This window comes from Bombus pyrosoma, linkage group LG4 (genome assembly GCF_014825855.1).
Source record: "Bombus pyrosoma isolate SC7728 linkage group LG4, ASM1482585v1, whole genome shotgun sequence".
In the NCBI taxonomy this organism is placed as follows: Eukaryota; Metazoa; Arthropoda; class Insecta; order Hymenoptera; family Apidae; genus Bombus; species Bombus pyrosoma.
The window spans coordinates 9184320-9198594 of record NC_057773.1 but is presented as its reverse complement, the minus strand read 5'-3'; the positions used below and the strand labels follow the sequence as shown (position 1 = coordinate 9198594).

Sequence of the window (14275 nt, the reverse complement as noted above, 5' to 3'; positions counted from 1 at the left end):
GAGCGAAGCTTTCGACGCGCGGCGGAGACACGAATTTTCCAGAATTTTCGTCCTCTTCGTCTTCCGTTACTAGACAACTGCCGATCGAACATTTTCCCCTGGCGAAAGTTGATTTTAAAATGGTAACCAGGTGAATCGCGATTTTACGCGATGCAGCGACGAAAACGATTCGCACGGTTCATAAAACTCTGCGGTCTGTCTCCTCCGACGGCGATAAAAACAAAGTATGCAACATCGTCAGATAACGACAATCGAAAGAGGCGTTAAAAATTATCTCACCAAGCGCGTCTCGAGTATGTTTCGAGCAATTTACGGACACGTCACGTTGCTACCGCTTAATACGTATTTCTCTCGAACACCGTATCGTAAACGCATCGTTTTTACGATGCGGTGCGACAGAACGTGCATCTGAGTCTCGCATACGCGCACTAATTTCTGCTACCTACCGTGCGAATGTCTTACATCATTCGTCACACGAAAACGTTCGACCTACGCGAACGAACATGAACGTTTCGTCGCTATCGATTTGCTCAGAAACGAACGATTGTCTGTATCCTTTCGAAAATTACTAATTAGCAGTAATTGATCCAAGAGTTAGTAATTATTTACAAAAACATAACGATCTTTCTTTCGGTCTATGCACCTGGTATTCCTTAGCTACTTTTCCTACCCCGGCACTCGTCAAACCGTACCAGTCAAATTGACTGGTTTTACAATTTTATTTTGAGATTCCTACTGCATGTTATATTTTTTCCGCAATGATGTAATTATTTCTTTATTTATTTTGTTTTATATGTATTCAAAGTGAAAATAATTTTGTATCAAGTCAAAATGACTGGTATTTGTCAAAGTGTAAAAGGATCCTGCAATCTGTTTATCGAACCCCAATTGACCAGTTTCCTCGTTTTGTACGACTTCCCACAGGTTTTTAAAATTTTTACCGCGTATCATTCAATACGACGATATCATTTATCAAGAAAATTGCGGATCGATCGCTAGATCGCTAGATGCTAACACTAGAAACACCACAGCAGCGAAAATAACTGGTTCTACAATTTTATAAATGTGTCAACCCTCGTTTAGGGATGATGGTCACAGATGGATTAATAATACCAAAAATGTACTATATAACATGGAATTCCTAAGAGAGTGATAAAGCAATAAACATAAAAATATTCTATCATTACGTATTTTTTAAAGACCAATCATTTTGACTGGTTTTGGTAGAAATAGCTTCGCGTTAACTATCGATAGTTCTAGTGTTAACTATTACGAGCGAGTTATTAAAATTAAGGTGCGACAGTAATTGGTCGTACGGTCACTCGTGGTTTTTCAATGACGAAGGATCTTAGCGAAAGGGAAGAAGAAGTTAGAAAGTTAGACAGTTAAAAAAGGTTGAAAGAAAGATGAGAAAGAGGCAACGGAACCAAGAAAACAAAACTTCTCTGCAATGACTACGTACGTAATATCGGATAATCGACTGTACGATATTGTCCCAACGTGCAACTGTGTTCAGCTTCGAGAGCCATGGCTCTTCGACCGAGATAATAGAAATTCGTGGAACGGTCTCGAGGGCGGTGCGCTCGTGTGGCCAGAGAATCGAGCCGGTCGGGTGGCAGCCGCCGCCGCTTTCCTCGTTCTAGTCTTTGCCAAAAGCGTTTCGGTCGTTCCGCGAACCAACACTGCCGTATGTCTGCGCCGAAATAGAAAAAACGACGAGAACCGTAGCTGACGCTGCGTCACGCGTGAAAACCTGCGCGCGCGTCAGCTCGCTGGAACGCGCACGCTAAAGGAAATTTCTTCGAGCATCCGCGCGCGCTTTCGTTCTCGCGTAAATACGTACTCGTGCCTCGTATAATAAGACACTGTACGCCTTGTCGCGATGGCAAGAAAAAGAGAAGAGAAGAGAAGAGAAGGACGTGGAGGAAGAGACGAGAGTCGACAGAGACAGAGAGAGAGAGGGTGAGGAAGAAAAGGCAATAAAAAAGAGTTTTTCTGTTGCGGGTCGTGTCGCGTATTTTTAGAGCGGCTGCGATATTGCTCGGAATTATGCAGCCGTGCGTCGTGAGCGTTTAATCGCCGGCAAGGATGCCGATCTTTGACCTTGTGAGCAGCCTCGCGTCTAAGCTAATCCCTCGTTCCGCGTAATCGTGGCTTCGCATCGGCGCGTGCTGAGCCAACCGTGTAACGTCGAGGATGCGAAATAGCGCGGGAAAATCCAACGTGATTAGCGGAATTGGGGTGGTTTATTGTAGCTTTCGGGTTGCCCCGTTGCGGTTTCACGCTTGGATGCCTGTGATTTTATTGAAGCGGAGGAGTGAAACGTTGGCGTAATATTGCCAGGGGTTGTTGCCGGCGTGATATATTCGAGCTTCTCGTGGATGACTACAGCGAAAAGAGAAATTAATGATAGTACGTGCAGTAAAGTGTTACTGTTTCAAGAAAAAAGAAATTAAATGGATGCTTTCGTTTCGTTGTCGATCTTTCGTCAAAATCATGTGGAAACGTTGCATCTTAAATTACCAAATTAGCGACGAAAGTTACTTACGAAAACGAATTCCTAACAAAAGTTGAGACTTTCGAATTGTTATTATCCGAGTGAATAGAACAGCCACGTATTTGTGGAAAATTTAAATGTGCGAAAATGTACATAATATTCGAAGTAAACTATTTGCTCTGAATTTTGAGTGGCCGTCCGTTTATGGCACGGACAGGGCCATTCCCTTCTTTAGGAAATTCCAAATTACATGCCCTCCCGGAGCTGTAAACCTAATGGCTCCGAGGTTAGGTAAGAAACTCCGGGAAAGAATCCGACCAGAAGGGTACGATGGACAAACGAAACCCAACGGCTGGTAGGGAGACTCAACAACGTAGGAAGACAGTTCAGACCATCGTACCGTGCGGGTGAAATACTTCACTCCCAACAAGATCCTATCACCGCCGTGTTCATAACATCATACTTTACTTTTATACAACAAGTGCAATTACAGTGCTAGATTACTCTTAACGCTCGATCTATTAAATCTCCTCCACCTTGAGCGTTAAGTCATTCGAGGTACGCGATATCGACCGATCGGTTTGACCTGACCGGTTGCTCTTTAGTCGAGAATTCGCAACACTATTCCTTACGATATTTAGACAGCAGGCAATGTCTATACTTACGCGTCTGTTTGTTTCAAATTCACCATCTAATTATTAGATGTTTAGGAATTTTCATTAGGAATAAAGCAATTAATTAGGATAAAACGATAAATAATTATTATTATCGAATAGCTAATTTCCCTTGACGAATTAAGTGCACGTTCGTAAAGAGGGAAACTACATGGGAAAGCAAAATCGATCATTTAATGGTTTGATGGATGAATGGGTGGAACTTGACCTAGGGGAATGACAGAGGGTGGGCTGTTGCTGTACGTCCCTCTGTATTTGTCCCATACAAGAAAGGCAGCGAAACGATGATAAAAGAAATTGTTACATTTTTATCCGCGAGCTTCACATATCATCTAACATCAACATCTATAAAACGATACAAAACGAACGATCTTCTCTCCTACGAGAACAATTTGCTCATTCGTATCGTAATTAATTCAAGCTGCAACGAGGATTCAGCTGCATTGAATCGAAGCGTTCGACGTTTGGCAAAAATTCTTTGAAACCGATGCAAGAATCTGAAGAAAAGACGATCTCGATACAGCACGATCGATTCCTCGCAAGTTCCCGCAACGATATTCTATTCTTCCGAGAAATTAACATCCGGTAAAAACGCATCCTTCTGAAATATACAACAGGTAGCAGGGTCGCGATCACGACCGATTCGACGACGACTTTTCTGCGATGAATTTTTGCCGTATCCCGGTCAGTAATTCTTTTAAAGATCTCTGTCTTTCTTTCTCTCGAATAGAAAGAGTGCTGGCGGACTTGCAAACCAGTTCAGCCGGGAATCTTTCCGATGCTCTGTTCTCTTCGACACGGAAGTGAAAAACGCGGCGAAAGACGAAGAGAAGAAATCGTTCGTAGCATCGTTCAAGGTTAACCACGTGGATATAGGCGTAGCCATCGACCAATGGCGTAGCCGGAGGATCGATGTACCCACCGAACAACCGTTAAGCCTAATGAACGGCATTTACGCCGTGTACATTTTTTTCTTTCACCAACTATTAACCACTGTTCCATCCGTTTCTATGTTTTCGCATGATTTTCGTCGCGATCGCCATCTGACTGTTACAAGTTGCGTATCTAGCTGTACTGCCGCCGTGGTCACCGATGGCCCACGTTGTTACATTTTTTAGAACCACTCAAACGAAATAAATTTCGCGAAGCGAAAAGGTTTCGTTCATAAGTTTCAAGATCATTTCGATCGTCATTCGAGTCTTAGGAGTTGCACGACGTCCTAAAGTATTCTTATTTACACGTTTTCCAGGTTATTAACGTTTCAATAATTTTACTTTGAATTAATTTGTTCGATGAAATTTAAAGTGAGAATATTAGTTTCGTTCCGTCGCGTGTCATTTCAGTTTCATTCCGATCGATGATTAAGTATCGTAGATATTCTATCGTTAAACTTAATGAGTGATCTATTTATGGAAACCTGTTTCTATTCGAATTTCTCAGATTTCTATCTTAGTCAGTAATCTATCGTCTGTTAATAATTTCATCACGAAAAATCGCTCATTTTCGTACGTGCCGTGTCAAAAATGTCTTCTTTTGTAAAAAAATAAATTATATCGTGTTGGCGTAACAAAAGCTGCTTCGCTTCATTCGTTTTGAATTCCATTCTATTACACGAGCTTCTAATTAACGAGCTAAGGAAAACGCGAACCAGAAAACGTGATGAGCAGAATATAGCATATATATATATATAATTTCCTCTTACGTACTACTTTAGAGAATAAATCATTCGATCATTGTCAATGACCGCAACAGATTGGAACCGACTGATAAGATTGTGAAAAGAAATTATTACTGATTCATTTATGATACAGCATTACGGTGGCGAATAGATAAGTGGAACGTATGTAGACACCTAATAATCGTAAAACATAGGATTAAGATTGGCTGTTTGCATGGTCGAAACGGTGGAACGTGCCAATGAACACGATTCGCGAAATAGGGGAACAACCTCTCAGAATGTCGATACGTATGCGTGTGGACGAGAGAATTTCTAATTGACTTTTTGCTACACGTAGCGTGTAACGTATACGCGTTAATCCGAAGATACTTTAAAAGATCGATTTAGGCTAAATTTGCATAAATTAATATCTAACATTTCCGTTTAATAAGATTTACGCTATGTAATCCGGTATTTATTATCATGTTTTTCTATCGTTTTAGTCGCTACATGTTTTTTGTATTTCGTTAACGATAATGATTTAACGAGATAGAGAGACTAAGAGAAGCGTCTTGAAATATTGATCTTCGCCTGTTACGTTTCCGAATTTGCTGTTTCTTTGTCGTCCAAGCACAGAGAACGCTTTAATTAAAATTTCTGTCCCACTGTTTACGAACGTAGATACTCTTTAAACATATTACAACGTAGAATCTATAAAATCGTTTCATTAATCGTTTGTTCTCTTCAACGAAGTTTGCTCACAATTCCCGTGTCAATTTTACCATAGTTAGTAATTTAGCTGGTCATTAAATCATCTAGCCCGAAACCTTTGACACGTATACACGTCAGGGATACGTCATTTGTTTATTACGCCACTACAAACAATGACGTGCCCGAGTTTCATTTCATTCACGTAATGATCGAACGATTAATTCAAAAGAACGAGAACACGGAAAAATACAACAAAATACAAAATACCCTCGTCACGGTCCAACAATATTCTCCGCCGTCTAAATATATCCCACTTTGTATGCTCGTCGAACAAGGACTAATAACGTCACAGCAAACGTTCTCGTTATGATCCTCTAATTTCTTCGTCAAAAAGACTGGAAGGAAAATGTGAAAAAGAAAAAGAAAGAAAAAAAAAAAAAGATGAAATAATGGAAGAAAAATTCTCAGCGCAAGATATTAATAACAAGGATAATTGATCTTTTAAAATGGTTTTCTCGCGTCGAAACCAGCAGAGCAGAGGCTTAAAGCTGAAAGGGTTAAGATCAACGAGCTGGAAACGAAGTGGGACACTTGGCGGCTTCCTTTTCTATGCAGTCTGAGTTTTCTTTCGCGCGTATACGCCTCAGACGGCGGAGATAGACACGAAAAGGGGTATGTATAACCTTGAGGACATAGTTACCTTCTCCGTTGGTGGTAAGGGAGCCGGGAAGAGGCAGGGGTGTGCTGTTTTTGCACCGACGTTGATCCCCTTCGCTGGGCGCACGATCTGAAAATAAACGGCAACCCCTTTAGAAGCTTCCCTTGTGTCAGGATCGTTCTTACTTTCGCTCTTTTTCTCTCTTTCGTACTCTTTTTCTTTTTTTTCTCTCTCTCCTTTTCAGCTGTCACTTCGTGGCAAACATTTGCCTTCTGAGACGAAAACTCACGTGTCGTTCATTTTGATGAATGAGACCAGCCGCAGGCTATAGCACGATGATATCGAAAGAATATAATCGATAATTGATATAGTGGATGACGTAAGTGCCAAACAAATTAGGCGAAATTTTTTTAATGGGAAATGATGTAACCTGTACGTGGAAAATACCGTAAGAATGTTATGCAAGTGTAACACGTGGGACAAGTTTGTGGAAAAAGGGCACGTGAGATAGAATGTCCGATGCTCTAGCTGGGAATTTTTAATATTTATAGAAATATTTGAATTCTCAATTATAATAGTCTGTCATGAATTTTTGTCTTTTTATATTTACCGAATCAATGGAAATTTTTATAATAATTTGGCTATTTGATTGGAAGTTGCCTGCACATATTTTTATCGTAGGATTTTAGGCTTTCAGAATGTTCCTCGATTTATCTAAGCTTATCGCAAAATCGAGCTACGACTACAAGCATCGACAGGATTGTAATTGAAAAAGAAGGGAGCATAATGTACATGTAAATAAATTTCGTTAATTCGGTATATATTTCGCCATCTATTTTTCATTCGAGTTTGTAAAAATCATTCATGCTGAAAAGCCTATAGCGCTCGATTATTCGATAAAATCAAAATTAACAGAAATACATATATGTGTTTTGTTTCTGCCGGAAATCTTCACTTCTGGCACTCACGTACGTCGTTTACCATTTCTACCGCTTAATCGTATTGGCCATTCTGAGAATTGTCTAAATAAAAAGTCTTGGACGATTGAACGTATCACGCACGTATTTCATGTTGTACTCGTGTGCATTAAAATTATGTATTTTTATAAAATAATCGTTTAATTCGCAGAACTAGAACTTCTAGACTTTATTGAACTCGTTATACGTTTCTGGCTACGTGTTAAAATAGAACTGATTTCATATTCTATTTGTCTATTCGTACTTTTTGCTTTTGCTGTTTATCTAAGCTAATTTTCCTGTAACAAGTTTACGACTTAGAGAAAAAAAACCCGGAAATAATTATCTCTGATTATGTCTGTCACATAAATACGACAACATAGAACTAATTTTATCCTTTTTTCTTTATATTATTATTGGTCTAAGCTAGTTTTTTTTTACAGCATGATTTATTGTGATTTATGAAGAAAAAAGGGAAAGATATGTCATGAAACGAATAATCACGTTCAAACGTATTACGATGTACATACGTATGTTCTTACTTTTGATTAGCGTAACTTATCTGGATTTACGATTAATGCAAATTTCCGTTTGCGTCTGAATTACTAAAGCAAAGTCATGCGTAGCGAGTGAGCCAGCAACAAACTATCTGAATCGAACGAATGATTGGATTTCCTTATTCTCATAGCGACAAAGATAAACATCTCTTTGTCCGTTTTCAAATTCCGTGCTATATAAATAAAAATATGAAAATTATTTTCCAGTTCAGACTTTGCTCAGTTCCTCCCAGTGCCTGATAAAATAACTAACTTTATATTCTCGATAAAGTTGTTTCAACGGTATTTCTTGTTTTTTTCTTTTTCTTTTTTTTCATCTTATCTATCCTTCAGTTATAGATAACCATCTTATAGCATGAAAATATCAAAAGTCACATTATTATTTAAATTATCAAAAGATAGTAATAAAACGATACATGGAATTAATAAATACGAAAGAATGCAGAAATTCGAACGTTACCTAATTTACGTCTCCGATGTCGTTTAAAAATCTCCCGATTTCTTTCCATTTGATAACAAGAATAGCCTACACTTAGTCTCTAATAACCGCGCCTTAAAAGTAACTTTCCATTATACAAAGAGAAGCGCGTGCAATTTTCAAACCACGTTCCATCGAAGATAATCAAAGTCAATTTCTCTCTAGCTCTCGCAATTTGCAGACCAAAATACCGCGCTGAAGTAACATTTGCAAAATTGTACGTATTACCAGACACGGTTACTCGTACCATCGTTTCTTTATTTTCCAAGGAACCAAGAATCAAAAAGAAGACACGATCGGAAATACTGCGCACAATGTGAAAATCCTAGCGGAACAAACGAGCACTCCCGCAATTTGCAGACCAAAATCTCGCGAAAAGGATGGTATTGGTGAAGGAAAAATAGTATTACGAGAAGAAGAATACCGATTTGTAATTTCTTTGATTGCCACGGAAACGCTAAACGAATAGGCTTAATTGGAAATAAGCGACACGATGCAAAAGACCCAACGAAACAAGCTTCGAACACGATGGTACAGGCAGAGAGCGTTGCAACGGGACCGATTCTAAACGCTGCTCTGTCCCATCTGGAACTAGTTACAACGGGTTAAACCAAGGGGATGAAACGTGTCCGCCTCGATATAGAAGCACGCGTCCTATTTATAAGTTCGAATCTCGAACTGACCAGAAAACCAAACACCGCGACCGTTTCGAAGAATCGGTAATGGAGTGCTAACTAACATCTCGGCGAGATAGAAGCGAGTTTGGAATGCTCTGTCGCGGTTCGAAACGCGAATATTCCGATCGCGACGGCTAGGGATCCGCGTCTTATTTATGGACGGCTTGGAAGAAAGAGGAAAACGTTACGAACGTTCCTAGAAACGTATGATGCAAACTCGTGCATACGTGTACGTGTGTGTTTATCACGAGAACGTTACGACACGAAGTAGAACCGTGACCATCGAAATTGCCATGGGCGAATATTATAGCCGATGGAAAATGCAAATGCAATGATTAATGGTACTGATGGGTCTTCTCGTTCGTCCTTTTCAAACGTCTCGCTTGAAAGAATATCTCTGTTCTTTTTTTTTTTCTTTTCAAATACCTTCTTTCCTTTTCTCGCGTTGCGTTAAGAATAAAAGATGAACGACGAAGTTGTTCAATGTCGATGAATTACGATTAGATCGTGGTATCGGCGATGTTACATGTATTTCTACTACGATAAATTTCGTTAATTAGACAAATTACATGGCAGCAGAGATATGTTTTTCATTGTTTGAAATATATTGTGATAGATTACGATTAGCTGGTAGTGTCGATGTTATATTTCTGATACGATAAATTCTGTTCGTTAGATAAGTTAAGTGGTAGAAGCATGTCGAGTATTTATTTTTATTAGCCAGAAATTTTAACGATTTAACCGAAGAATTTATATATTTTATCATTCAGTTTCAGTCTTGAAAGGAACGTCTACGCGCTAATCATTTTTCCTATTCTTTCGTTCTAAACATTGTGTTTCGTTGAAAACAATAGTCTGTTCGCGATCAAGAATCTACTTTTACGCGTTTTCTAGTATACAACGTTTTACTATCGTAGAAGATAAACATGCACTTGATGGACCATCAATGACCCAAGAAAGATAACTGCATCTATCGCAAACGATAACTGCACACACCACTTGCTTAGCGTTTTATACTGTTTATAAAAGTTAACGTACACAACATTACGCTTGCGATGTAATTATTTTGCATATGACGCATTTTCCAGTAACGTTCGATGATTATCAGACGACGATCTATTAATAATAAGAAAAATTAATATTGTACATGTGATACAGAAATTATCTACGATTTTCTAAATCGTCGATTTATAGATTGCGTCCAAGAGGGTTGCGAAACCTCTTTATTGCGGAATTATTCTCATTTGCTCGGTTATTTTTAGTTTCAATTTCCATAGAAATTGTCCTGACAAAGTTTTCAGAGCTTATTTATTTCAGTATGGCAACATCGTAAAATTCTACTACAGTTTTGCAACGCTGATTATTTTATTAACAGAAGTAAGTGATTAGCCTTTAACCCTTTTGATAAGAAGAGCGTGCATATACGCCTTTAAACGTCGAGTGAACATTTATAGAGAAAAAAAAAAAAAAAAAGAAAAGGAAGGAAACGATAGATGCACATACATTGACTCAGGAAAATATTTGAACGTTCACTGTGAACATCTTTTACGAATATACAATATTATGCATACTATACGAGACACGTTGCAATTTCATTTTTATTCCAATGTACAATTTGAAACAAATCCGAAGGAATGTTGTATAAGACGCATAATATATACACGTACGAAGGTTTGCCATAGTAAGTGTCTAAATATCTTCATCACTTACTATACATACCCCGTAACACAAAAACACTTTCATTCATACAGTTATATACTGAATTATGCAAATTACTTTAATGTATCTTTCCTTACACTTTCCTCACTTGATATGTTGTCCAAAACTACTTTCAATCTCGAGAATACAATAGCGAAAGGGTTGAAGATCACGCTGTTAATCTTTCAAGATCAAATACCTTTCAGCCTGTAAGAAGAATCATACGTTCACCAATTACGAATAGTAAGAACACATCTCGTCGAATGGTTTTATAAAAAGGCATGATGGAATAAAATTAAAAATACCGAAGAAAAATACATCTAATTACCGTTTGGTGTAATTAATAATTTACTAGATATTAATTGATTTATTATTACTAACTAAAACTTTTCGTATATTCAAAATGGTTAGAAGGAGAAGCTTGGTAAAAATGTCTTTTGCTTTTTTAGGAAGCTTAGGAAACAGTATTCCAGTGATATCGTTGCAAGCCAACGCATAATACAGAAAACGTGAACCTAATCTTGAAGCAAAATCGCGATACCGGTGGCAATTGTATGAAAATCGCGATAATAGACGAGAGAAGACGGTACGTTGCGAAAACGCGTTTCACGATGCACGCACCGTGACAGGATATGCGTTGCAAGGTACTACCAGGTACTAGCCAAGGCATGATTAACGACTCGAGTAATTCGCAGGAATCTAACGCGATCGAGAACATCGGTAGGATACCGGAACGCGTGGCGTCGAGAGCCCAGAGCACAGAAGCGATCAGAGACGACGAATTTGTGGCTTGGTGAATCACGATTCTCGTGGAAATTCTACTGTCTGTTCATCGACCACAAACAAGCTGACAGTATCGTCTAAAATCATAATCCGCCGCGGTCAGATCATTTATCGTCAACGTAACAGCGAGTTTCTCACTTAACATTCGAAACGGCCAACTGGTAATTCACTTGTAAGAATGCTATCTTCAATCTCAACTCGAGACCCAAGAGTGTCTACGTGTGCGACACGTACCCACGGCTGGATTATCTGTCCGCGTTAAAAATTCTACTCCTAACTTCGTTCGACTCTTGTTCGTCCACTTCATTGATTATTAATTATGTACTTTGGAATTTCGATTCCAGAAGCAACTTCATACGGTATATCGGCGACTGTTTTATTTCATCCGTAGTTTGTATTTTACATCTTTGAAGATTTACAGCGTGAGCCATGAATAGCAGAATATTCATCGTTTCTTTGCAAAATGCGTTACTTGGTACGGATTGAACGATATTAAAGTGTAATACTAAATCCAATATTATATATAATATAATATAAGATATCATATAAATGCAATAATATATTAAATATTATATAGTTGTACTTTTATCAACACAACTGGAGAAACAGAGTCTGTGCAGCGATTTGTTTCATCGTCATTTAGATATATTTGTTGTGTTCATGTTCCTTTACGTATTATACGCACTCTGTAAATTTTTGCATCATTGAACCTCCCATAAATGCATACGTTGTCATGATAATATTTATTATAATTCTATTACCATTAGGTCGTCCGAAAAGTTTCTTTCGTCTTATAAGGAAATAATGGATGCACAACATTTTCCGTTTTATATTATTTTATCGAATATGATCCATTTTGTTCTATCAAAATAAAGATCACAACGTTCGACAGATTAGGTTTCACAGGTTGTATAAAGATGCATCGTTGTAAAAGAAAGACACTTTTTGGACAACCTAATATTTTGCTTACATCGCGGATGTGTTATACCTTGTGGCGTCTTATGATATAAAATGTTAAATTACTAAATAGAAACGCCAAAAATGCAGTAAATTTGTTAGAATTTTTTAACTTTTTTCTACATATGCGACCTACGTATGTATCCTAATACGAGTATCCCGATACTTATAGCCAGTAGCGTATAGTGATAGCATGCACAAATCGATGTCACGAACGGGACCACACACGTAGATTTCCACGACAAGACCGGATACTTTCTTCGTATCATAGCCAAGGCGTTCTTTTCAACATCATTAAAGGCGTTGCTTTAAAGATCGTTACAGGCGTTATTAAGAGCACGATGTAACGCCACATAATTTTATACGTGGCGAAATGAGCCGGATCACGCGACTCGAAGCTTTTTTGTCGTCGATGAAAAAAGCCAGCAGTGGACACGAGTATTACTCTGCTTAGTTACAATGCTTTATCTACCATTTCGATACGTACGAGACAGCCTAAGTAGCACTATTTATTAATATTATTTTAACGTTTTACTAATTCGTCCAAAGAAAAATGTTTAGCTGTTGCTTCGTAACAGCTTGTACGATACAACTTGTCTTGAAACACGAAGTTATTTATGATATTTTCAATTACGAGACACGCGAAGTTATTTGAACAATTAGAGAAAATCTTCCTGAGGATACACTACGTGTTACGCAAAAGATTTTCTATAACATGTGACGCGATACGACTATCACGAACAAGTTGCTAAAGTTCGAAACAAATCGAAAAATCTACGTGTGGATGCACGTTACAAGACGCTTGGAACCTACCGGATATTAAATTCGTCGGAAACTCCACTTGTACGTTTCTTAATTTCATTACTCAAGCGCACGATTGATATTCAATTCTTCAGAAATATATGACTTAGCTCATTTACTATCCGCAAAAGGATAACGAAAATAAATCTAAGCACACATGCGTTTCGTATTATACGCAAAATTATCGGAACAACGATTATCGCGACTATTCACACTGTACATGTTATTTTCTCATCAAGCGTGCGTTTCCATTAAAGTCTACCAACTTTTACGTACATTTCAAGACTGTTTTTAAATTCCATCGCTGTAATCGTATCATCGATACGATCGCCTCACCACGGTGATAACGAAATAATGAAATACGTTAAAGTTTCGTGTGCCAGGCACAACATATTGGCAACAAATTTTCTGCGATAAGCAAATTTCAAATTCAAATAAATAAATGTGAATCATTGTGTCTGGAAAAATAACAAAGCGCTACACAGGACGATCCAACTTTTATAAGAACGAAACAGAAAAGGGCTGCAAGTTCTCTCACTTCGTGGCAAGACATTTTTCCCAGCAGATTTCCGATTTCGACGTTTGCAATATCATCCAAGGACTAATCGTTTTAGGTACAGATCCGCGTTCAGACGGGATTCATTGACTAAAAGAGAGGATGACGTCAGAGGACAACAAGTCGGACAAGAGGGCGGTCGCATTCTTCTGGAATTCCAGCGGCTCGTTCCTACGGGAGAAGCATTTCCTGCCGCTAACAGAGCTAGAAGGCAGTAACAGTAGCAAAAGGAGAAACGTAGCCGAGAGATTCAACATCCGTCAAGTATTTTTAGGAGGGATTTCATGGAAATATCCTCGGTCCCAATATGCGTCACGTAGCTCGGTTCGGCCTCATAGTTTCGTTCGTTCGTCGCTCGTTCCCGGCGAATTTATTTCGCCAGAGTTGAAGAACGAGAAAGAGGAATAATTGTTCGTTATCCGGTATTATAGCTCACTAAATGCAAAGAAATTTATATCGATAGATTGTTAGAAATTTGGTGGAAATGCAAGGCGAGCGAGAGCTTACGATTAGTATTAATAGCTTAGAATAAATAAAATAAATAAGACGGTAACGTAGGATGAATGCTTGGCGTATGATAAAATATTGTAGCAACTTCTTTCTTTTAGTTTCAGA

The 14275-nt window shown here is 38.4% G+C and overlaps 1 protein-coding gene across 1 annotated transcript in view; it reads right to left on the bottom strand.

Annotated features, from left to right (window-relative positions):
- Positions 1-14275, bottom strand: part of LOC122567199 — a 112993-nt gene that overhangs the window by 59897 nt on the left and 38821 nt on the right. Inside the window, exon 3 of the mRNA XM_043725516.1 lies at positions 6240-6326. Coding sequence (XP_043581451.1) covers positions 6240-6326 — 87 coding nt within the window. The remainder of the gene's footprint in view (positions 1-6239; positions 6327-14275) is intronic.